At 37.8% G+C, this 24,123-nt stretch overlaps 3 protein-coding genes across 3 annotated transcripts; 1 reads left to right on the top strand and 2 right to left on the bottom strand.

Moving 5' to 3' along the window:
* Nucleotides 1-5,666: 5,666 nt before the first annotated feature.
* LOC126973773 (zinc finger CCHC domain-containing protein 9-like) lies at nt 5,667-9,872 on the bottom strand. Its single transcript, XM_050821095.1, has 4 exons — nt 9,578-9,872; nt 8,364-9,380; nt 6,646-6,753; nt 5,667-5,837 (listed from the first exon to the last, which is right to left on the bottom strand). The coding sequence occupies exons 1-4, from the start codon at nt 9,713-9,715 to the stop codon at nt 5,703-5,705; spliced, it is 1,398 nt and encodes a 465-aa protein (XP_050677052.1). The 5' UTR covers nt 9,716-9,872; the 3' UTR covers nt 5,667-5,702.
* Nucleotides 9,873-15,040: 5,168 nt separating this feature from the next.
* On the top strand, nt 15,041-17,338 carry LOC126973783 (uncharacterized). Its single transcript, XM_050821105.1, has 2 exons — nt 15,041-15,348; nt 16,260-17,338. Exons 1-2 carry the CDS (start codon nt 15,106-15,108, stop codon nt 17,046-17,048), a joined length of 1,032 nt encoding a protein of 343 aa, XP_050677062.1. The 5' UTR covers nt 15,041-15,105; the 3' UTR covers nt 17,049-17,338.
* On the bottom strand, nt 15,354-21,141 carry LOC126973778 (uncharacterized). Its single transcript, XM_050821100.1, has 3 exons — nt 17,849-21,141; nt 17,661-17,761; nt 15,354-16,211 (listed from the first exon to the last, which is right to left on the bottom strand). The coding sequence occupies exons 1-3, from the start codon at nt 18,072-18,074 to the stop codon at nt 15,438-15,440; spliced, it is 1,101 nt and encodes a 366-aa protein (XP_050677057.1). The 5' UTR covers nt 18,075-21,141; the 3' UTR covers nt 15,354-15,437.
* Nucleotides 21,142-24,123: the final 2,982 nt, after the last annotated feature.

The following is a 24,123-nucleotide window of genomic DNA, read 5'->3' as shown; positions in this document are numbered from 1 at the left end:
AAGTATGCAATTACAACTTCTTGATCTCCTCTCTTCTGAGATAGTACTCCACCAATTCCAGTGTTGCTAGCATCAGCATCCACTATGAATCTTCCCTCTGTGTCAGGATATCCGAGGATAGGTGATTCACATAGTCTTTTCTTCAACTCTAAGAAAGCTTGTTCGCATTCTTCATCCCAGGAAAAGGCTCTTTTCTCCTCCGTCAGTCGATGTAAGGGCTTAGCAACATCGGAAAACCCTTTCACAAAGCGTCGATAATAAGAGCATAGTCCTAGAAATGCTCTCACATGTGTCTTTTCTGTCGGCGTCGGCCAGTCTTTGACAGCACTTATCTTGGCAGGATCCGTCGCAACGCCTTGCTCCGAGATAACGTGCCCCAAGTAATTCACCTGACGTTGAAAGAAGGAACATTTCTTTGGACTCAACTTCAAGTTTGCACCCTGCAGTTTTGTGAAGACTTTTTCGAGCTTCTTAAGATGATCTTCAAAACTTCGTCCCATAATGATTATGTCATCCAAGTAGACAAGGCAGGTTTCTCCCAACATACCTGCCAGCACATGCTCCATCAACCTTTCGAAAGTAGCTGGGGCGTTGTATAATCCGAAGGGCATTGTTTTGAACTGCCATAACCCTTTTCCGGTTGAAAAAGCCGTCTTCTCCTTGTCTTTAGGGTCCAGATCGACTTGCCAGTAGCCACTTTTCAAATCAAGAGTAGAGAACCATGTCATGCCACAAAGTTAATTTAATGTGTCATCGATTCTTGGCAATGGATAACTGCCTTTCTTAGTTACATCGTTCAAACGCCGATAGTCCACACAAAATCTAGTTGATCCATCCTTCTTCTTCACCAGAACCACTGGAGAACACCATGGACTCGATGACGGTTCTATCACACCATTTTCTTTCATATCCCGAATCATGTCTTCCACTTCTTGATCACGTGCAAACGGAATATGTCTTGGTTTTTGCCTTATCGGAACAGTGTCTCCTGTGTCGATCTTGTGTTTCACCAAACCAGTTTTTCCGATATCCCCGTCGTTCTTCGAGAACATCCCGGCGTAGCGTAGCAGGAAATTTCTCGCTTTTATTAACTGTAGCTTGGTAAGATTGTCCTTACAGCCATCCAGAAGTTTCTGTATGTTCACATCCTGGCTTGCAGCTACGGTCTTCCTCCCTTCTTCACACTTTCTTAACCAAGCTATCTCCTCACAACCTCCTATCACTGTTCCTTTCCTAATGATTTGCTTGTCCTCATGAGGATTAAACACGGGAACCATCGCAATTTGGGAGTTTCCCACAACAGTCCTGGCTGGGATCCATTTCGTGTCCGATGTCTCTCTTTCTATTAAAGCGCATTTACAAGGTCTTCCTCTGTCATCTCTTGGCAGGACTACCGGGACTAGGGTCTGCGATCTCGGATTTAAAGTAGTGTCTCGTAAGCACAACACTTTCCCAAAAGTTCCGCCTTTTATTGGAATTTCTTCACCTCCATGCTTCAATACACCATGTTTCATGTTAATCGTACACTGATGATTTCGAAGAAAATCCAACCCAATGATGCAGTCATCTGTGATATCTGCGATTACCACTTTTTGCCAGTACAACGTATTACCGATTTTCACGGCCACGATCTTCTCTTCCTGGACTGGTATGCGCTGGCCGGTAGCTGTTGTGAGTGTTAAGTTTGCATTTTCTCGCATATGTCGTCTTCCGATGCTCTCTAGTCTTCTTTGGCTAACGACTGTACGTGAGGCTCCCGTATCCAAAGTGAAACGGCAAGATTTTCCATTTATCATTCCCTCTATAACTAAAGTGTTTCCGTCACATGTCTGCTTAACGAAGAACCTTGGGGCTTTGCTTCTACCAGCCAGCGCCCACCCCACTGCCCTGGCCTTTTCTAGTTTTCCTGCTGCTCCAGCGGTGATGTTGAGACCGCCGCATCCTTCCTACCTTGCGTTATGCTCTCACGCCTGGGGCAAGTGCTCCTAATGTGTCCTCGCTCCCCACACCCATAGCATACTGGGCTATATGCTTGCCTTCGGCTGGAATCTGCTGGTACAATTTTGCGGAGTCTCAACCCCCGAGAATCGTGGCGAACTGCTTCCACTTCCAACGCATGTGCCACCGCTTCCTTCAAGCTAGTATGATGACTCAGTCGTACGGCTGCTCTTACTTCGGCGTCCCGTATTCCATCGATGAACACTTGGAGCAACATTTCTTCTATTGCAGTTGGCGACGACTGATATGCTTTACGCACTAGCTTCTCAGCTTCGAGGGACCACTGCTGCAGAGTTTCGTTGGCCCTTTGACTGCGGTCCTTAAGCTGCGCCCGATACACATGCTCAAGGTGTTTATCGCCATAACGTGCCTCCAACGCGTTAAGAAGGTCCGTATAGGTTACTTCCTCCTTCCCAGTGCCGAGTGCTTCCAATACGGAAAGTGCTTCATCACGGAGCGCTAGTGTGAGGGCAGAGTGTGCTTCTAGGTCACTCCAACCACTTGTTCTTCTGACCGTCTCTAATTGTAGCTTGAAGGCGGCCCAGGAAGACTTGCCGTCGTAGGGGGGTACTTTCAAACTTCTGGTCGATGTGATTCCGCAGGTGACTCCTGGGTTGGCTGAAGGATCCCCACACACGGCCTTCCTATTGAGCTGATGAATAGTTGCTTCCATCTCCCCCATCTTCCTTTCCACAGTGTCAATCCGGGCGATCTCCTTTTCTACAGTGTCAATCCTGGCGATCTCCTTTTCTACAGCGTCAATCCGGGCGGAGTTTTTCTGCACCACTGATAAAATTTCCTTGGAGAGGCCTTCATGCAGACCTCGCAGCTGCTCCTCCTGTCGACGTGCTTGCTCTTCCTGCAAGGCTCGCAGCTGCTCCTCCTGTCGATGCACTTGCTCCTCCTGTCGGAGCGCTTGTTCCTCTTGCAAGCCCCGCAGCTGCTCCTCCTGTCGGCGCGCTTGCTCCTCCTGTCGGCGCGCTTGCTCCTCCTGTCGGCGCGCTTGCTCCTCCTGTCGGCGCGCTTGCTCTTCCTGTCGGCGCGCTTGTTCCTCTTGCAAGCCCCGCAGCTGCTCCTTCTGTCGGCGCGCTTGCTCTTCCTGTCGGCGCGCTTGCTCCTCCTGTCGGCGCGCTTGTTCCTCTTGCAAGCTCCGCAGCTGCTCTTGCATCATGGCGGCCATCTGCTGCATGAGCGCGCTGATGTCTAGGCAGGAGCCTGCGGTGCTGACACGGTCGCACTGAGTCCAGAGCCGGATGCTTGTTGTGACTCGTCCTCTGCTGCTGCAGCTGCTCCCGCTCGCGTGGTCACTCCCTTCTCGTTCCTGGGCACTAATGGCATCTTTCCAATCCCACTTCTGACACCAATTGACACGGGAGTGGGTCAGGGATTGGAAATAATACTCCGCTTATAGGAAGAGTCTTTATTTGCGTTCACTTTTTCTGAACTTGCACTTCGCCGGTCTGCCGCTGTTCCTCTTGTGGGCGGCGGTACCTTCAACGCGTCACACCGATTCCAATTAAGTAAGAATATATAATAATAATAATAATTCATAAGAAGTCGTTTGAAGAGAAAATTTCCAAATTTACACGTTCTAGGTAAACTACATCTATGGACTTCCTCTGATCAAGTTCCACGCTTCTGCATGTACACACGTGATTCAAGGTATTTATATATTATATATATTTTCGTGACGTGGGACGCTGACTCTTTCATTCTTGTATTGTTGTATTTTGAATACCCACTGATTCCATTACCTCTATTAAAATATGGATTTTATAGGTTGGTAGGTACTTACCTACATCTTACCTATATATTATAGTTAATAAATGGGTGAGTCGACAGACGATGTTCTATTCATAATAATAAATTTGAAATAGCTACACCAATGAAAGAAATAAAACGTTCCTATTTATTACTCAAAAATCAATTATGTATAGGTAATATCTTCTTTATTTTTAATTATAGATTTTACCGCCCCCGCAATCCCCCTATACGTGTGAAATTTCATGAAATCCGGAAATTCCAACCAAATTTTAAGTATCTGGGCATGATGGTTCCGGAGATGCACCTACATAGGTGGTAATATCTTCTATACATGGTCTTAAAAATCCGTTCTATATCTTATGGCGTAGATATATTCATACCAAATAGTGAGAACATAATAGACACGTTTATTTTCAGGAAATCTGCACAAACAAATAATAAGTAACGTACCCAATTATAAAAGTTTGGACTCCTCTGCCATCGGCATTTTGAGGTTTCCCCGGCCACACACCCATTTCATTTATATTCCCTGCGCGAAAGGCCCCGGGTGGCGACCGTCCTAAAGCTTGCACTCAATCACCTGTTTTGTTTGTAATTATTCATAATTAGGTACCTACTTAAAATTATCATGGTATCGAAAACTAACGATCCGAGCTCTAATACCAATCTTACGAGTCAGGGGTTCTAAGCGTTTATATGTATTTTAATATGAAATGTTCTTTATACTGTAGCGTCTAATGGGTTTTTAGTTTTAGTGGTGTCTCCGCATTTTACTGCATATCCATGTCAAATATAGTACAGGGATTTTAATTTATTATATCAGGTGCTGTACGCCTCGTTATGTAAGTAGTTTATTAGGATCGTCCACACACATATATTCTACTTTCTTGGAATGAGACTCTTCGCCCGTTTCTCTTTGACACCCGTGTGACACTGTGCAGTACCTACTCACTGAAGGTATTAGGCATAATTATTATTGTTTACACGCATTTGTTACGTCACCTAGGCTGAGATGTAGCGTACTTTGACTTTATTTACGTAAAGCTTAACGTAATCTTTGATTACGTTTTTATACTCAATTGGCATATGAATTATACTGAGCTTAAGGCGAGGAGTAAGCAGAAAACACGCAAAGGTGTATTTTAGACAAGTTTTGTGGTGAAAATATAGGATTTCGTGCAATGAACACTACTTAATCCTGTTACACATATCCTTAAGTCTTATTTGTAGGTTGCTAATGCTTGCTGTTGATTATAGTTAACACTCCAGAGCATTTTTGAACTACCACTTTTCTTTGCAGTTAAACAAGTTTTTTAGAATGGAATTAGCTTCCTTAAAGGCCGGCAACGCTCCTGTGATTCCTCTGGTGTTGCAAGAGATTGTGGGCGGCGGTGATCACTTAACAACAGGTGACCCGTACGCTCGTTTGTCCTCCTATTCCATAAAAAAAAAATGGAATGACGCATTTTTTTAGTACTAAGTACTCTCAGAAAAGTTATTCCTAAAGCTTGTACTTTTTTGTGTAGGTACATTTATTCAGATTTGTTATGAATAACAAGGATTGTAAGCATATAAACAGTTTTCCACGCAAGAATTTTTTAAATATTGGCTTTGTTACATAGATGGGGCCAGCAGCCGTGAACTCATATCGCTCAAGGTCGCTGGCATTTAGTGTCGCCTTAAGCTAAAACAAAAGTCAAGTCTGTGTTCTATCACACTCAGCTAAGTTTTACTTAAGTAAAGTCTGAGCAAAGTTTAAGTTCGCTCTATAAATCTCAGCCCAAGTGCTAATTTCTCAACATTTTAAGCATGGGTAGTACATTATACCTTCTCCACATGATTATATATTTTATGGTACAGAGTATAGTCAAGATTGAGATTGTAGTTAAAATAAAGCAAAATAATATGGTTTCAAATCTTTTATTTTTGTACATAGATATCTAGAATTTAACTTTTTTAGGTTTTTTATTGTGCTCAACTGTAGCTGCGGGTGTGTGTTGTGTTATGTCTTCGATATTGTCCACTGAATCTAAAGTTGGCAGTTTTATTGAAGTCTCTTCTTTTGTATCTTTTACCTAAAACATAATTAATAAAATTTAGAGTGAAAACTTAGTCCAATTGCTATGCACATTTCCTACACACATCCATACACGTCTCTCTCCTGAAATCGACGACCATTGTCAAAAGAAACTAGTACCTTCTATTGAATACTCTTTTGAGAAGGTTTGGGAATGGGATAAATGAAACTTGTTCAATGTAACACCCAGAGGACTGAAGTTTGCAGGTTAACTATGAAAAAAAATATGAAATGAGCTTCCTTGCATGGCATTTCCAGGGTGATATGGCATGGGTAAATTAAAAAATGCTCGTACTCTTTTCTAAATGTCCAACAACAACGATGTGATTCTTCTGGTGATGCAGGAGAATGTGGGCAGTGGTGATCACTTAAAATCAGCTGACTCATATGCTCATTTCGCACCTTGTCCATAAAAATAAAGTCATCATATAGTTGCAATTATATTGCATAGGAATGTCAATTCATCGTTTCTCATCTACTGCATTTATATCTGGGAATGATCCTAGGAGCTGTTTGACTGACCCCTGCTCCAAAATTCCACAACACATACCAATCATTCTTCCACATACAACGAAAATTCTCAATCAATGTCATACATCATCATGTGTACATCAAGATATATACACCTTTAATAAAAACATGCACACTCACATGATTGGCTGGCAAAGCTCATGTAATTCCTCATGTGTAGAAAGAGAGTAAAGGTGACAGTGAGGTGAGGTGATCACACTATATAGAAACCATTACCACTTTAGCCAAGAACATTGTTAATGCAATACCTTATGTACTACAGTACTAATACTTACAGTGGGACAATCTTTCCTTAAATGTGTAACATCACCACAAAGTTTACAGCATCCACCGTTTGGATACAGGCCCTTTGGATTATCTGGACACTGTCTGGCCAAGTGACCCTGTAAATATTATTATTAACATCAGGTTGATAAATTCAACATTTATAAAATTTGAATAACAAAATTTTATGAATGATGCGGGACTCGAACCCACAACCTCAGGTATACTGTGGCGGTGCTCTAACCAACTGAGCTGATTAACCCTAGAAGTGAGGGATATCACTTTAAAAAAAAATTACATATTGTTTAAATTCAACATTTGTTTTGTATTTATTTATCATGTCATCAGTCCTATTAACAATAAGCAGATAATGTGCTTCAAATAGATACTACTACCATTTGTTTCCCAAGTGATAGTAGTATCTAGTAGTTATTAGAAATGACATCAAAAAGAATTCTAAAGGAATCAATTTTGAGAAAATAAATGCCTTTTATGCCTTTATGCCTTGTTATTAAGAGATTTGCTTCCAGAGGTGCCAGCCCCATCTTCTTTATAGTCAGTATAGAATAGAGGACTTTATAATCCAGGAGGACAAATATGTAAAGATATAAGAATTGTTTTATAAACACAAAATATGGCATATTATTATACCCACACTTTGTACACATTCACCAGTATACATTGGCTAACTTGTGGTACATACCTTAGAAAGAATAGAACCATTTTAGTTGGTATTTCAATACTGCTACATGCATATACACAAAACAATCATAAATCACTCATCTTTAAGGCAGCAATATCTTAATTACACCGTTTTTTGTTGACTTACTTCTCAAATCAGACTTCCATGAGTCTTTTAAATTTTTGGATTATAACACTCACAAGTAATGTGGCTTTCTATTGCTATTATTCATACAGTATTTTCTACTACAACCTCACAAACTTTACCTCTTTATAACAATATTAGTATAGATTAATGCAGAAATACACAAACAAAAATGTCTTACCAACATCAAAAGTGTATGTAGGCTGTAATAATGCCTTATAATGACATACAATTAAGGTGTGGTATCCAATATAAACTCTTACATTACACAACACAAGACATTTTATAATTATGAAAACAAGGACAATCTTTTAGGACACAAATGGTGCTCTAAGAGAAATTAAATGGTGTGAAAAAAACTCTCCCATTACACATATTACAATTATTTTTTAATGAAAATAAGGGATAAGATGTGCCGGACGTTCAGCTGATGGTAATTGATACGCCCTGACCATTACAATGCAGTGCTGCTCAGGATTCTTGAAAGACCCAAAAATTCTGAGCGGCACTACAACTGTGCTCATCACCTTGAGACATAAGTTGTTAAGTCTCATTTGCCCAGTAATTTTACTAGCTATGGCACCCTTCAAACCGAAACACAGTAATGCTTACACATTACTGCTTCATGGCAGAAATAGGCGCCGTTGTGGTACCCATAATCTAGCCAGCATCCTGTGCAAAGGAGCCTCCCAGTGGTAGAATGATGCTGTAAAAATACAATTATTACAATTGCTATAAGATAAGCATCAGTTAAGCTGCCTGGATGTTAAGATAATATGTAATTGGGTACCAAAATTACAGCAGAACCAACCACAGAATAATAAACCATATTAGAATAAGAATACTGAACAATAATAAACAGATGATTGTTGGATAACTTAAAAAAACAAATTGAATACTTACAGTTTCTCTACAAATGAAACATGTAGCAAACCGGAACTCTTTATCTTTCTGTACTTTGCATTCATTTTGCCTATGCTCTGTGGAACCACATTTGAAGCATACACCATCCGCTGAGTCTACACCTGGTATATTAGACTTTAGATCAGGACAATCAGACAAATTATGCCCTCCCTTTCGACAATTGTAACACACATCTCTCTTTAACCTTGCCAAGGCTTTTTCTGCCCTTCTTCTTTCCAATTTTATAGTTCTTTGAACCTCACTCTTTGGAATTCCCTTTTTGATCATACTATTTTTCAACTCCTGTAACCGTTCAGCATCTTTCTTCATTATTGGAAATCCATCAAACCTAACCAGCTCCACTTCTTTAGTATTTATGATGAGTTGGAAACTTTTATCATTTATTGGCTTTCTTCTTGATGGTTTTTCAAACATTTTCTTTTTCTTTACAGTCACATCTTTAGGATTGCTATTTTGTTTTTCCTGGTCATTGAGACTAGGTGTAGAAATCTGACTGTTGTCTATCTTACTTCTTGATTTATTCTTCTTTTTACTTTGTTTAGTATGTGTCAATACATTACTACTGTCTTCTGTAGCTTTGTTGGTGTCATTTGAATTTGAAATGTTGCTTGCAGATTGTTTTTTATTCTTAATTTTTTTATTTTTCTTTTCACTATTTTCAGTGTTGGGATTATTTGAAGGAGTACTATCATCTATTTTTTGATCATCATTTTGTTCTTTTTCTGATTGTTTCCTATTTTTATGCTTGTTCTTTTTCTTTTTAACAATGTGTTCAGACTCAATAGCATTTTTACTATTAGACAATGTCTCAGAGATTACATTTTCATGTAACTGTTCCGCTTTCTTTATTTTTTTGTTTTTATTGCTTTTGTTGTGGTTCAAATTTAGTGACTGATTAGACTTAGCTTCAGGAAAATCACACCACTCAGCTTTACGCTTTTCTACTTTTCTCTCTTTAAGAAAATTTTCATAATTAGTAATCCTCTGTTGTTCAGCCTGAAATAAACACCCAAGAAGATATTAACTAATAAGGTATCTTCTTTATATAATATATCTTTATATTCATAATTATCACGGGCTAAAAATAATCTAATATTTTTTTTTGTGCTACAAACAGAGCTCCTTGCCAGGTCCTTAAATGTGCCATTATTTTAACCTCAACATCCTAATTATTAAAAGCAAAGCAGTCATACCTCCTCTCGTTTTTTGTTATCTTCATTCCCTTGTTTATTTTTAAGTAGCTGTTCTTTCATAACTTCCCATGGTGTACTGTCTTCAGGAGTCCTCACATTCGAGGACTTGGATCCCTTTGCTCGAGCAAATCGTGTCATATTTATGGTCCAGGAATTGCAGACTATGTCACTAATTCTATAAAAACCCCGATATAAATATAGGAAATGTATAAAACACACATTAAGCTTGCATTACACTGATAATGTTTCAGAAAAAATATTCATTGAATTCATAAATGTGAAAAGTCAAATGACAAATGATAACGCACCCACATGGTTTTGACTTTTGACGTTGACGGTTGTAATTTTCGATTTTCACATTGCAGTTTCTTTCTTCGCTTCTATCTTGAAGTTTTTGGCTCGCACGTTCCGTACAACCACCAGTTTTTTATTTTATTTCAGCGTTTAAGTAACAATACAGCTGACTTAGATACATGCTTGCAAAAGAAGCTGTAGCGTGTGATGATAACCTTTATACAAAATAGTGTCAACAAAGCAAACTATGTACAAAAATTGCTCTTCGATTTGCAAGTGTTTGAGTGTTTTTATCAATGGAAGAGAAGGACAAATTAGCGTACGGGTCGACTGTTTTCAGTGATCACTGCCAGTACATTCTCTTGTTACGCCTGCTAATAGGATTGCCGGGAAAGGTGTTCGCGTGTTTTGTTGAACGTACTCAAGTCGAATTATCCTGGAAACACCGCATAAGGAAGCTCATTCCACAGCTTGGTTGTACGTGAAAACTATTTTCTAAACAAGAAAATTCTTTGAAATCGCACTGTAACGCCACACATCCTAATTTGTGGCGTATCGCGTGAATGAGGAATTCAGTAGCAGGAATCAGGTCAACAGCTCTTCGAAACACTCCCTGTGATATATGCGGAAGAAGACGCACAATTAAGCGACGTCTCTACGTAACACCAAGTTAAAATATTTTTATTCAAAATAGGATGTGACATCACTTATTGAAAGTCAAAAATTACCACCCATTTCAAAACGAATGCCTCAGCGTGTTTATTTCATCAAAAAATGTGTTTTGTAAAGTAATATTGTACAATTAAACTTATTATTTAATAGTCTAAGGGTGGTCGCTTTTTTCCCAATCTGTGGTATCATTAAGAAGTTCATTTATTTTATAGTAACCTTTACCACACAAACGATTTTTAACAATTCTTTTGAATAACACAATTTTGAACTTTTGTTTTGAACATTTTCTGGAATCTGGTTTTAAAATAATATACATCGCCCCACAAAAGATTTATTAACTTGATTTAGCCGAGTAGTAGGCATTATAAGTTAATGTCTGTTCCTGGTTGTAGCTGTACCTACAACCAATAATATCAATTAATACAAATGGCTTATATCTAACTTGTAACGTAATACCTTCCTAGCATTACAGATCGTAGAAATATTAATCGTGCATATTAACTGTAATAAGCGTATGCCGAAAGATTCGTTCTGAAAAGAACATTTTATTTTATATACCGTAATATTAGCTCTGATAAGAACCATTTCATAATGCTGTACATCAAGTCATACAGATCACCAGTAGTCAGCTCATCGAAGCACAAGCATCGTCACGTTCTCTCGACGACCGCAGATATACTCACGTGATCAGTCATATACTCCGCGTTACACAACCGCACAGCAAGGCCAAGCGTACTCGAGTGAAGCGTCGGGGCGTCAATCACTATTCAAGCAATTTTAATCAATGAGCGACAGAGTAGGTGCTAAATGCTCATTGACATCGGATGATCGAGGTTCGACGCGAGTTTACACAAGCGCGCGCTCGCTGGCCGGTTTACTGCAAAAGCATTAGTCTTAGAGCGAGATAGAACACATAATATTATTCTCAATTCTTATTGAATCAAACGTTTTACTATTGGTTAAAATGTAAGCTTTAGTATTGGTGTGTATTTTCTAAACTTGTGAAAATTTTTAAGTAACAATTGTAATTGGTTAACTAGTTTTAAGGATTTTGTATATATAACATGTAACTGAAATAAATCATCATCTTCCACATATTCCTCACAGTCAAGCAGTTGTTTTATTTATTCTCCAAACGCTCAGTCTCCAAAAATAGGATGTCAGAGATTTGTTCGATGTCAGCCTTTTCTAATTGGACGAGCACCATCTGTGTCCGCTGGGCTGACTCCTCTTGAGGTCATCGGTGGCGGCTTCAAAAGTGTGATACCACAATCGCGGATTTTCCCGCCAAAATGGTGGTATGCGCATCGTCAGTGAAATGCTGGAGATTATGTCGCGGTGGGCGCTGGGAGTGGCTGAGCCTGGTTTGTGTCTTCCATTTCTTCGTCGGGTGGATATTCCTCGAGCAGAGATTCGTCGAACAGGAATTCGTCGTTTCGGAGAGCTGGTGAAGCTGTTCTTCGATGTGTAGCCGGCAGAGGTTCGGTGTTCTTCTGTTTAGGCGTCCTGGCTTCCTATCGTCGGTGTTCTTGTTCGGAGTCACCACTTTAGAGACTGCGCGTTTGGAGATCATCTTCCACATATTCCTCACAGTCAAGCAGTTGTTTTATTTAATCTCCAAACGCGCAGTCTCTAAATGGTGTTAACATTATGGTGAGAAGTATGAGAAGCAACAGTCGAGATGTTAACTTGTTAGAATTTTACTGTCAATAATTCTTTAGGACCTAGGTTATAAATAGCGCGAATAGCCCTCTTCTGCAGCACAAATATTGTATTAATATCGGCAGCGTTGCCCCATAGCAATATAGCATAAGACATAATACTATGGAAATAACTTAAGTATACTAGTCGCGCCGTATCTTTGTCAGTTAATTGTCTAAACTTTTTAATGGCGTATGTTGCAGAACTAAGTCTGTTCGCCAATAATTCAATATGAGGGCCCCATTGTAATTTACAATCCAGAGTAATGCCTAGAAATATAGCAGGATCCACCAGTTTTACACTTGGTACGGTAATTTTTATATATTTCGTCTTCTTACTATTTAACAGTAGGTTATTAGCGCTAAACCAGTACACGATGTCAGATAGAATATCGTTAATAGTGTTATACATAGCTTGGTTTCTTTTCACTTTGAAAATCAATGAAGAGCCGTCCACAAACAATACTACCTTATGTTTTTTCACTATAAGATTACGAATATCATTTATATAGATAAGAAAGAGGAACGGTCCAAGAATAGCCCCTTGTGGTACCCCCATACTGAGAGGAGTCCTGCCATTCACGTCGACCTTATGAATTCTATTGTTTAGATATGAAATCAGAAGATCCAGCGCAGTTCCTTTTATGTCATGGTGACATAGGTTCCTGGCCAGCGTTGAATGTTGAATACAATCAAAAGCTTCAGATAAAGCACAGAAGATGCCAAGTGTATTCTGCTATTCCTCCCAGATATCTTGTATCCAATAAATAGTACTTAAATTCAACAGCGGTTGGCGACACATAGGACTTGAGGATAGTTCGTTGAGGACTTGGATTGAATTGGACTTTGAAACCCGAACATTGGCCGTGCTCGGTCATCGAAATTCATGCATGCGAGCAACCAGCTTAATACGGGACGATCAAGACCATTCCCCAAGACATTTCCCGCTCAGAATTTTGGGTTTTCGAGTATTTGCCACCGTAGTTATTACCTTGAGATTTACGATCTTAAGTCTCGGTAATGTCTTTATTACCGAGAGGTCTATTCTCCGATCCCGCGTGGCAGCTTGCGAGACGTTCTGGTGATGCTACGGAGCTGATGTTGTGATCAACCCAAACTTAACTACAGAATAGTATTCGCACGACGTGAGGCAATGCGGGTCTTAACCTAATTACTTTTACACCCCATGGTAATGAAAAAGGAGTTAATTATAAAATAAACAAGTATAAATTGTTTTAGTTTCTTTTAAATATTTTTCTTAAGAATATCAGTATCGGCTTGGATACAATTACTCGAACAAAAGTTATATTTTGTTCGAGTAATTGTATCCAACTTTCATAATGTTCGTTGCCCTCTTCATCTTTAAAGTTATCTTCCTCATTTTCAACTTTATTTTTTTTTACATTGTCTTTCCGTCTTTATTTTTTTAATAAAGTATCGTTTATTTTTATTATATACAGTTATTATTTCAAATAGGATTTGAATTTGTTTCTCAAATAGTGAGTATGTACGCGTATAACAAAAGGAGATTACATAAACAAAAACCACGCTCTGCTACCAAAAGCTGTTTGCAAACATTTATGTGGATGACTTAATACTAGCATATAAATCAGAAAAGTTATTACGTTGTCATGAGAATAAAAAGTTGTAATTAATTTATAAAATTGTTTTCTTATATTAAATAATGGTGAATGCACTGATTTGCTCATAGCCTACTGCTGATACTCTGCTCTATCTCATATAACAGGTTATGGGCCCAGAAACGGGAATAAAAGAGAAAAATTAGTAATCACGTGCACATAGAATAATTGAAAAGAGAAAACTACGATACATGGAGGATCCATGCAAAAGCTGTTATTAAAACTTGGCCTTTGGAGCTATGTTTCAAATAAAATTAAGAGACCAACGCGAGAAGTTGATGCATTGAATGACTACATGGAAAAAGATGAGTTAGCATTAGCCGAGCTATTTCTCATAATATCACCGGGCGAATTAAGACAAGTTAAAAATTGTCAAACAAGTAAAGATGTCTGGGATACGCTTGAAAGCATATATTATAGCAAAGGTCCTGCAAGAAAAGCAAGCCTATTAAAAGAGTTGATATTGAAGAAGATGAAAGATGGTGATAATATTGTCAATCACTTGAATAAATTTATGGATATCATCGATAAACTAGCAGATATGGACAGACCAATTAATAAAGATCTTCTTAGTATTATGATGCTTTACAGCTTACCTCAATCTTTTGAAAATTTTAGAATTGCAATAGAATCCAGGGATGATCTACCAGATCCAGACAACTTGAAAATAAAGATAATTGAAGAAGCTGAGGCAAAAAAAATTTAGCTAGTACAAGTGAACAAAACTCTGAACAAGAGGCGCTGTATAGTAGACAACGTGGCAAAAATAAAAACTTTATTGTTAAATGTTTTACGCCGGATCCACACGCTGGCTGTTTGTCACAAACACCGCAAACAGCAAACAAAGTCCCAAACACCAACCACAACCACCCAACACAAACAGCCATCCACATGCTTGGCGAACGTTCATAACATTGCGAATTGGCAAACATGGCGGACGACGAGCTTGTGGCAGCTATTACTTTCGGGTTTACATATTTTTATTTTAAATTAAAGCAAGAGAGAGAAAAAAGAAAAAAAAAGAAGAAAGCAAAGACGATGGTGGATGATTAAAATACATAGAAATCGTACAAGGTACTGCTTTAGACCTATTATTTGGGCTTTAATTTGCCGTGTTATTTAATTTTACTTAAAAATTTTTATTCGTTTCAGATAATTTACAGAAAAAAAATTTAATGAGCATCTTTACGAACCATCAGGGGAGTTTCATAACTTCTGCCGCATGAGTTTCACAGATTTTGAGTATTTGCTAGACAAAATTTCTCCTCTGATTTCGAAACAAGATACGGACTTCAGGGAAGCTATACCAGCGAAATATCGTCTAGCAATAACACTAAGGTTTATCGCAAGTGGTGACAGTTATAAAAGTTTACACTATTTATTCAAAGTGTCTCCCCAAGCAATATCAAAAATTATACCTGAAGTCTGCAAAGCAATTAATGCTGTTCTAAGAAATGAAATAAAGGTGAGTTGTTTTTTATAAATTTTTATTTTTATTATCAATAATTTGAAATGAAAAATTAATTCATGAAAAATTAAGCCGATTAAACTATCTCAATTTTCACGATCAAAGTCTTCATAAGCTTTAATTAAAGCTTCATTTACACGGTTTGTTTCTGTTCTTTGGGAAATCAACTCATTGGATATTATTTGAATGGTAGGAGTAGAATTTGATGAGCCCGATTGGTTGAAAAAAACGTGATTTTGGGAAGTGAATGGTTGGGGTGAATTGATTACCAATGGTAAATACTGTGACGTTTGGGCGGTTGATAGCTGGTTTGAACCTAAAACTAAAGTATTTGGCAAAGGTTCAGAATACGAGGTTTCGGAAGATGACGGTCGATATGGAGCCGATGGTGAATTATTTGGCAAAGGTTCGGAATATGATGTTTGGGAAGTTGATGGTCGTATTGGAATTGGTGAAGTTTTTGGTAATGGCACAGAATATGCCTGATAAGGGGCTGATTGGGGAGATGGGGTTTGTCGCTTAAAGAGCCTGTCTTTAATTCTATTTATAAACAATGTGTCTATATTATACATAAATAGTTTCCTCTCATCCGGTGAAAGTTCACGCAGTTTTATCGCTAGTAATTTTCCATAAAGTTCGCAGTCGTCGTCTTCTTTTGGTGGTGGTGGTGGATATTCCCTCTGTCTTTTGCTTAAAATATTGGTCAACTGTCCAAATGCAGACGACATTTGCCGTTCCGCTGTGTCGGTAGCTGGACGACGGCGCACTGGTTTTGGTGTAGGGAGAGGCTGTTCTAAATCTCTATTTTCAACAACTTCTACGTCCTCTATAGCAGTTTCATTTTCTTCTGGCAATGCTCTCTGAAATAAATAATTAATTTTTATTTACTTCATTTTGATTGTTTTCAGATGCCATCAACGGCTGATGCTTGGATGAATATAGAAAGAGGGTTTAGAAGAAAATTTCCACACTGTCTTGGTTCCATAGACGGCAAGCATATTAATATAGAAAGTCCACCTCATAGCGGAACTGAATATTTAAATTATAAGAAAACGTTCAGCATCGTTCTATTGGCATTAGTTGATGCCCACTACAAATTTATATTTGTTGACATAGGATGCCAAGGGAGGATTAGCGATGGTGGCGTCTTTAATAATTCATTACTGTGGAAAAAAATCTGTAAAAATGAAATTGATTTTCCTATACCATGCCCACTTCCTGGATCGGACGTTAACGTTCCATACGTTTTCATAGGAGATGGTGCTTTTGCATTGAGCATGCATGTTATGAAACCCTACCCAGGACAGCATAACATCGGTTCACCAAAAAGAATATTCAATCAATGTCTATCTAGAGCTCGGGTAGTAGTCGAAAACACATTTGGAGTTTTAGCCTCAGTGTTTCGTATTTACCTTCGTCCAATTTATTTAGACCCCATTACTGTATCAGAAATAACAATGACCTGTGTACTACTACATAACTTCCTTCGAAAAAACTCCCCAGAGAGATATACCCCCCCAGGAACGTTTGATACGATTGACAGAAATGGTGAAATAATAACACGTGGATCTTGGCGAAAATACGAAGAGGAATATAATGCAATTCAGAACATGCCAAATGTACCCCGTAGGTCACCTATGCATGCCAAACAGATAAGGGAAGAATTTACGTTATATTTTTGTAATAGATTTACTTAGCATTCTACATTATTTAAAAACTATCCCTCAACATAGAAAGGATAGGTAATTAGTAAGTAGTAGGATAAGTAAGTAGTAGTAGCATTAAGTAAGTAGTAAGTAATATAAAAAGGATAAGTAAGGTCACAGGATGTAACAAAAAGGTGCCAAAAGGTCATTCAAATATTAAATTAACCTTTTTAAGTTTTACTGCACCTTTTTGATACAGACTGTATAGCTACATTCTTGCAGCTCAGACAGAAGACTTATTACGCTTTTTATCTGATTTGAGGTTAGAAACATTTTTTGGAAATTTCTGATAAAATATCCATTACCTTGTAATAAGAGTGGTAACATTATAATCGGGGATCCACCCTCTACCAGATTTAACCACTTATAGCCCCTTCCGCCTGTCAAACGACACTTAAGCCAATCGTATTGTATTAGTACATCGTTCTACATGTCGAGCTCTATACAGAAAAAAACATCAGCTTCTAAATCGACGTCACGTCTTCTAGAGTGCTACCATTCTTGCAAATAGATAATCAAAACTGATTAAATCTTTATATAAATGATAGTTTAAATTTAATTAAGAATGAATAAACCATAATGAAAAAAATTCGTTTTACTTACTTCCTCTGAATTTACGTTATTTGAGCAGGTATATACCGGTCCTAAAAATGACTCCATCAGGTCATAAGCAAACCAGACCGGTGTATAAACATCATCGGATCCTGAAAAAATAAAATTAAAATAAAATTTATTCGCAAGGAACATAGCAGGGGTGTTTAGACAAATATTTATTGATTATTTAAACTTACCTGCACCGGACCGAATAGAATCTTTTTTTTTCTTCAAATCTCTGCGGAACGTAGCCATCAGTATTTCTTTTTTGGTCTTCAATTCCTTGACACTTTTATTCATTATAATGCTGAGGCGAGTCCATGCATCATTAACCTTTTGCCGATCTTTGGGATTCCAGAGACATGGCTCATTTTGATAAGCCTCCAAAAATGTCAGAATCGTAGTTGCTGACCAATCAGACATTTTTTACGCTTTGCGCGCCAACGAAAAAGTGTAGCAAGAAAATACGTCCGCCTCCCGCAAGCTCGCGCGCATTACTGAACGCTGCCAAACGTGTGGATGCGTCGCAAACTGTTTGCCAAACATCCTTTGATCTGCAAACCGACACCGATGCCGAACACTGCCCATCACAAACACAAACAGGCAAACAACGACAAACACCCATCCACACGTCCGTGTTTGCTGTTTGCCATTGTTTGTCAAGCGTGTGGATGGGGCTTTAAATGCAAAAAGAAAGGACATAAAGCTCATGAATGCTGGTCAAAAGTGGGCCGAGTTAATAAAAATAATGCAAGTCTATGTTGCTAAAAAGAAACATGCCTAAATATGTCTGATAATAAAGGAAAAATTAAGAAATGGTGTCTTGACAGCGGATGTACGTCACACCTGAGTCATGAATTGAAAAGATTCATTAATATGGACAAAGCTGATAACAAAACGTTAAGGTTAGCATCAGAAAACTGTCTTGCACAAATCGAACGACGAGGTCCAGCAAAACTTTACACCTATAAAATACCAAATCTGAAACTAACTGAAGCCTTGTACGTACCATCGCTGACTACAAATCTAATGTCAATTGGAAAAATAACAGATAAAGGTGAAACAGTTTTATTTAAACAAAAAAATGCTACCGTGATGCGAAATAATAAAATTCTGTTTCAAGCAGAGACATTCAGACGGTTTGTACTACGTTAAAGAAAACATAGAAGAGAAAGCTAATTACTGCGAAGCAAGCAAAATGCAGCAATGGCATAGAAAGTTAGCACATCTAAATGAAGGACAAATGAGAATAGCACTTGATAAGAAAATTATGGAAGGCTTAGAATTCAATAAAAGTGACACAGTTAAAGACCGTGAAGTCTGTGCTAAAGGCAAAGCAACAAAACTACCGTTTAATGCACCTAAAAATGAGCAACGTACAAATGAAAGATTAGAAATTGTGCATACTAAATGTATGTGGTCCCATGAGGCAGCCATCGAAAGGGGGTTCCAAATACTTCATCACATTTACAGATGATTATTCAAGATATACAAGAGTATATACAATGAAAACTAAGGATGAAACTCTATCAAAATTTAAGGAATTCAAGAATGAGGCTGAAAGATTTACCAAAAAGAAGATAGTATGTTTACAAAGTGACAATGGGACAGAATATATTAACAATAATTTTGACAAATATTTGAAGGAGAATGGCATCAAAAGGAGACTTTCCGCACCATACACGCCAGAACAGCATTCTGTTAAGCCATTGCTTAGCAGAAAGAAAAAATAGGACATTGCTTGATAAAGCTAGATGTTAAAGCTATGTTGATAGACGCCAATATGAAAGAAGTTTTTTGGACTGAAGCTATTAATACAGCTTAGTTAGCTGGCAAACCGTAGTCCTTGCACAAGTATTGATAACGCGACTCCATTTGAAAAATGGGTAAAGAGAGTTCCGTCAGTAAGACATTTTCACATGTTCAGCCAGAGCGACACCTGGAATTTTTGTAGGATATTCGGAAAATCACAAGGCATACCGGATTTTCAACCCAAAAACAGACCAGGTAATGATTAGCAGAGATGTCAAAATACTGGACAAAATGTTTTATGAAAACGAGATCAAATGAGAACAAAAACAAGATGTAGTTAATAAAAAACAAATAGAAATTATATTTTCTCCTGAAAAAGAAAATGTAGAAGATAATAAAGATTTGAAAGAACATGAAATTGATGAAACTGAACAGGAATTGAACAATGATGAAATATTTGTTGACGCAAATACAGAAACAGATGCAATAGATCCGACTAGTTCTACTGACAAAAGACAGAGAAAACCACCAGCATGGCATCAAGATTATGAGATGGATGCTGAACAATCATTCCTCTGTGAAATAGACGAGAACATGGATGAATGGGAAGATGCAATAATAAGCGAGATTGAAACTCATCTTAAAAATAATACTATGAAAATTGTACACAGGAACGAAAGCAAAAATTTGATTGATAGTAAAATGATTTTAAAATATAAATATAATGCAATGGGACAAATAGATAGACGAAAAGCACGACTTTTTAATCAGAAAGAAGGAATTGATTACACTGAAACATTTGCACCTGTTGCAAAAATGAGTACTCTTAGAATACTTATTGCACATGCAATTGAAAATAAATTTAAGTTATCCCAACTAGACGTGTGTACTGCATTTTTAAACGGCGATATAGACGAACAAATTTATATGAAGAAGCCGAAAAATCTGGATAAATATTTAAAATTCATAATTACACATGGAAAAGACATAGAGTTGATTAAAAAAGCAAAAGAAATGCTTTTAGATATAAATAGATATAAAAATAATGGGATATGTCAACTAAACAAAGCCATATATGGTTTGAAACAAGCAGGAAGACAATGGTTCTTAAAGTTACATGAGAAATTGTTGGAAATCGGATTTAAGAATTCTTCAGCGGATCCTTGCTTGTATGTATTAGAAAAAGGAGGAGAAAAGCTGTTTGCAAACATTTATGTGGATGACTTAATACTAGCATATAAATCAGAAAAGTTATTACGTTGTCATGAGAATAAAAAGTTGTAATTAATTTATAAAATTGTTTTCTTATATTAAATAATGGTGAATGCACTGATTTGCTCATAGCCTACTGCTGATGTTCTGCTCTATCTCATATAACACTTTTCCACTGCTCGGAGTTACATCACTTACTATCGGAAAACATTAACATACATTAGGTAAACCTAGAACCCACCGTCACACTACAGAAATCATACACTTTGATTTGTATGTGTCATCCAAACGCGGCAACGTTTATTCAAAACTTTAAAAGATCCGCAACCTCTCTTCATTACGCTGGTGATACAACAGAGTAGAGGTGACCTGTATGTGGGCTCGCTAGTCAACCTTTCCAGAAACAAAGGAAGAGCCTATGTATAACAAAGCAAACTGAACTTATATCTCTTCGATTTGCAACTGTTTGAGATGTTCGATAAATACTTAAATTCAAAAATAGCGCGTCGGCGCACATAAGACTAGAGTATAGATTGTAGAGGACTTGGATTGAATTGGATATTGAAACCCAAACATGGGTGCGGTCAGCGCAATACATGTATGTAAGGAACGGATGAGTTTTTCACATTAACTAAATTTTTAAGTAACAATTGTAATTGGTTAACTAGTTTTAAGGATTTTGTATATATAACATGTAACTGAAATAAATCATCATCTTCCACATATTCCTCACAGTCAAGCAGTTGTTTTATTTATTCTCCAAACGCTCAGTCTCCAAAAATAGGATGTCAGAGATTTGTTCGATGTCAGCCTTTTCTAATTGGACGAGCACCATCTGTGTCCGCTGGGCTGACTCCTCTTGAGGTCATCGGTGGCGGCTTCAAAAGTGTGATACCACAATCGCGGATTTTCCCGCCAAAATGGTGGTATGCGCATCGTCAGTGAAATGCTGGAGATTATGTCGCGGTGGGCGCTGGGAGTGGCTGAGCCTGGTTTGTGTCTTCCATTTCTTCGTCGGGTGGATATTCCTCGAGCAGAGATTCGTCGAACAGGAATTCGTCGTTTCGGAGAGCTGGTGAAGCTGTTCTTCGATGTGTAGCCGGCAGAGGTTCGGTGTTCTTCTGTTCAGGCGTCCTGGCTTCCTATCGTCGGTGTTCTTGTTCGGAGTCACCACTTTAGAGACTGCGCGTTTGGAGATCATCTTCCACATATTCCTCACAGTCAAGCAGTTGTTTTATTTAATCTCCAAACGCGCAGTCTCTAAATGGTGTTAACATTATGGTGAGAAGTATGAGAAGCAACAGTCGAGATGTTAACTTGTTAGAATTTTACTGTCAATAATTCTTTAGGACCTAGGTTATAAATAGCGCGAATAGCCCTCTTCTGCAGCACAAATATTGTATTAATATCGGCAGCGTTGCCCCATAGCAATATAGCATAAGACATAATACTATGGAAATAACTTAAGTATACTAGTCGCGCCGTATCTTTGTCAGTTAATTGTCTAAACTTTTTAATGGCGTATGTTGCAGAACTAAGTCTGTTCGCCAATAATTCAATATGAGGGCCCCATTGTAATTTACAATCCAGAGTAATGCCTAGAAATATAGCAGGATCCACCAGTTTTACACTTGGTACGGTAATTTTTATATATTTCGTCTTCTTACTATTTAACAGTAGGTTATTAGCGCTAAACCAGTACACGATGTCAGATAGAATATCGTTAATAGTGTTATACATAGCTTGGTTTCTTTTCACTTTGAAAATCAATGAAGAGCCGTCCACAAACAATACTACCTTATGTTTTTTCACTATAAGATTACGAATATCATTTATATAGATAAGAAAGAGGAACGGTCCAAGAATAGCCCCTTGTGGTACCCCCATACTGAGAGGAGTCCTGCCATTCACGTCGACCTTATGAATTCTATTGTTTAGATATGAAATCAGAAGATCCAGCGCAGTTCCTTTTATGTCATGGTGACATAGGTTCCTGGCCAGCGTTGAATGTTGAATACAATCAAAAGCTTCAGATAAAGCACAGAAGATGCCAAGTGTATTCTGCTATTCCTCCCAGATATCTTGTATCCAATAAATAGTACTTAAATTCAACAGCGGTTGGCGACACATAGGACTTGAGGATAGTTCGTTGAGGACTTGGATTGAATTGGACTTTGAAACCCGAACATTGGCCGTGCTCGGTCATCGAAATTCATGCATGCGAGCAACCAGCTTAATACGGGACGATCAAGACCATTCCCCAAGACATTTCCCGCTCAGAATTTTGGGTTTTCGAGTATTTGCCACCGTAGTTATTACCTTGAGATTTACGATCTTAAGTCTCGGTAATGTCTTTATTACCGAGAGGTCTATTCTCCGATCCCGCGTGGCAGCTTGCGAGACGTTCTGGTGATGCTACGGAGCTGATGTTGTGATCAACCCAAACTTAACTACAGAATAGTATTCGCACGACGTGAGGCAATGCGGGTCTTAACCTAATTACTTTTACACCCCATGGTAATGAAAAAGGAGTTAATTATAAAATAAACAAGTATAAATTGTTTTAGTTTCTTTTAAATATTTTTCTTAAGAATATCAGTATCGGCTTGGATACAATTACTCGAACAAAAGTTATATTTTGTTCGAGTAATTGTATCCAACTTTCATAATGTTCGTTGCCCTCTTCATCTTTAAAGTTATCTTCCTCATTTTCAACTTTATTTTTTTTTACATTGTCTTTCCGTCTTTATTTTTTTAATAAAGTATCGTTTATTTTTATTATATACAGTTATTATTTCAAATAGGATTTGAATTTGTTTCTCAAATAGTGAGTATGTACGCGTATAACAAAAGGAGATTACATAAACAAAAACCACGCTCTGCTACCAAAAGCTGTTTGCAAACATTTATGTGGATGACTTAATACTAGCATATAAATCAGAAAAGTTATTACGTTGTCATGAGAATAAAAAGTTGTAATTAATTTATAAAATTGGAGGATCCATGCAAAAGCTGTTATTAAAACTTGGCCTTTGGAGCTATGTTTCAAATAAAATTAAGAGACCAACGCGAGAAGTTGATGCATTGAATGACTACATGGAAAAAGATGAGTTAGCATTAGCCGAGCTATTTCTCATAATATCACCGGGCGAATTAAGACAAGTTAAAAATTGTCAAACAAGTAAAGATGTCTGGGATACGCTTGAAAGCATATATTATAGCAAAGGTCCTGCAAGAAAAGCAAGCCTATTAAAAGAGTTGATATTGAAGAAGATGAAAGATGGTGATAATATTGTCAATCACTTGAATAAATTTATGGATATCATCGATAAACTAGCAGATATGGACAGACCAATTAATAAAGATCTTCTTAGTATTATGATGCTTTACAGCTTACCTCAATCTTTTGAAAATTTTAGAATTGCAATAGAATCCAGGGATGATCTACCAGATCCAGACAACTTGAAAATAAAGATAATTGAAGAAGCTGAGGCAAAAAAAATTTAGC

Source organism: Leptidea sinapis, chromosome 30 (genome assembly GCF_905404315.1).
Source record: "Leptidea sinapis chromosome 30, ilLepSina1.1, whole genome shotgun sequence".
Taxonomy (NCBI): Eukaryota; Metazoa; Arthropoda; class Insecta; order Lepidoptera; family Pieridae; genus Leptidea; species Leptidea sinapis.
This window is presented reverse-complemented; position numbering and strand designations above follow the sequence as displayed.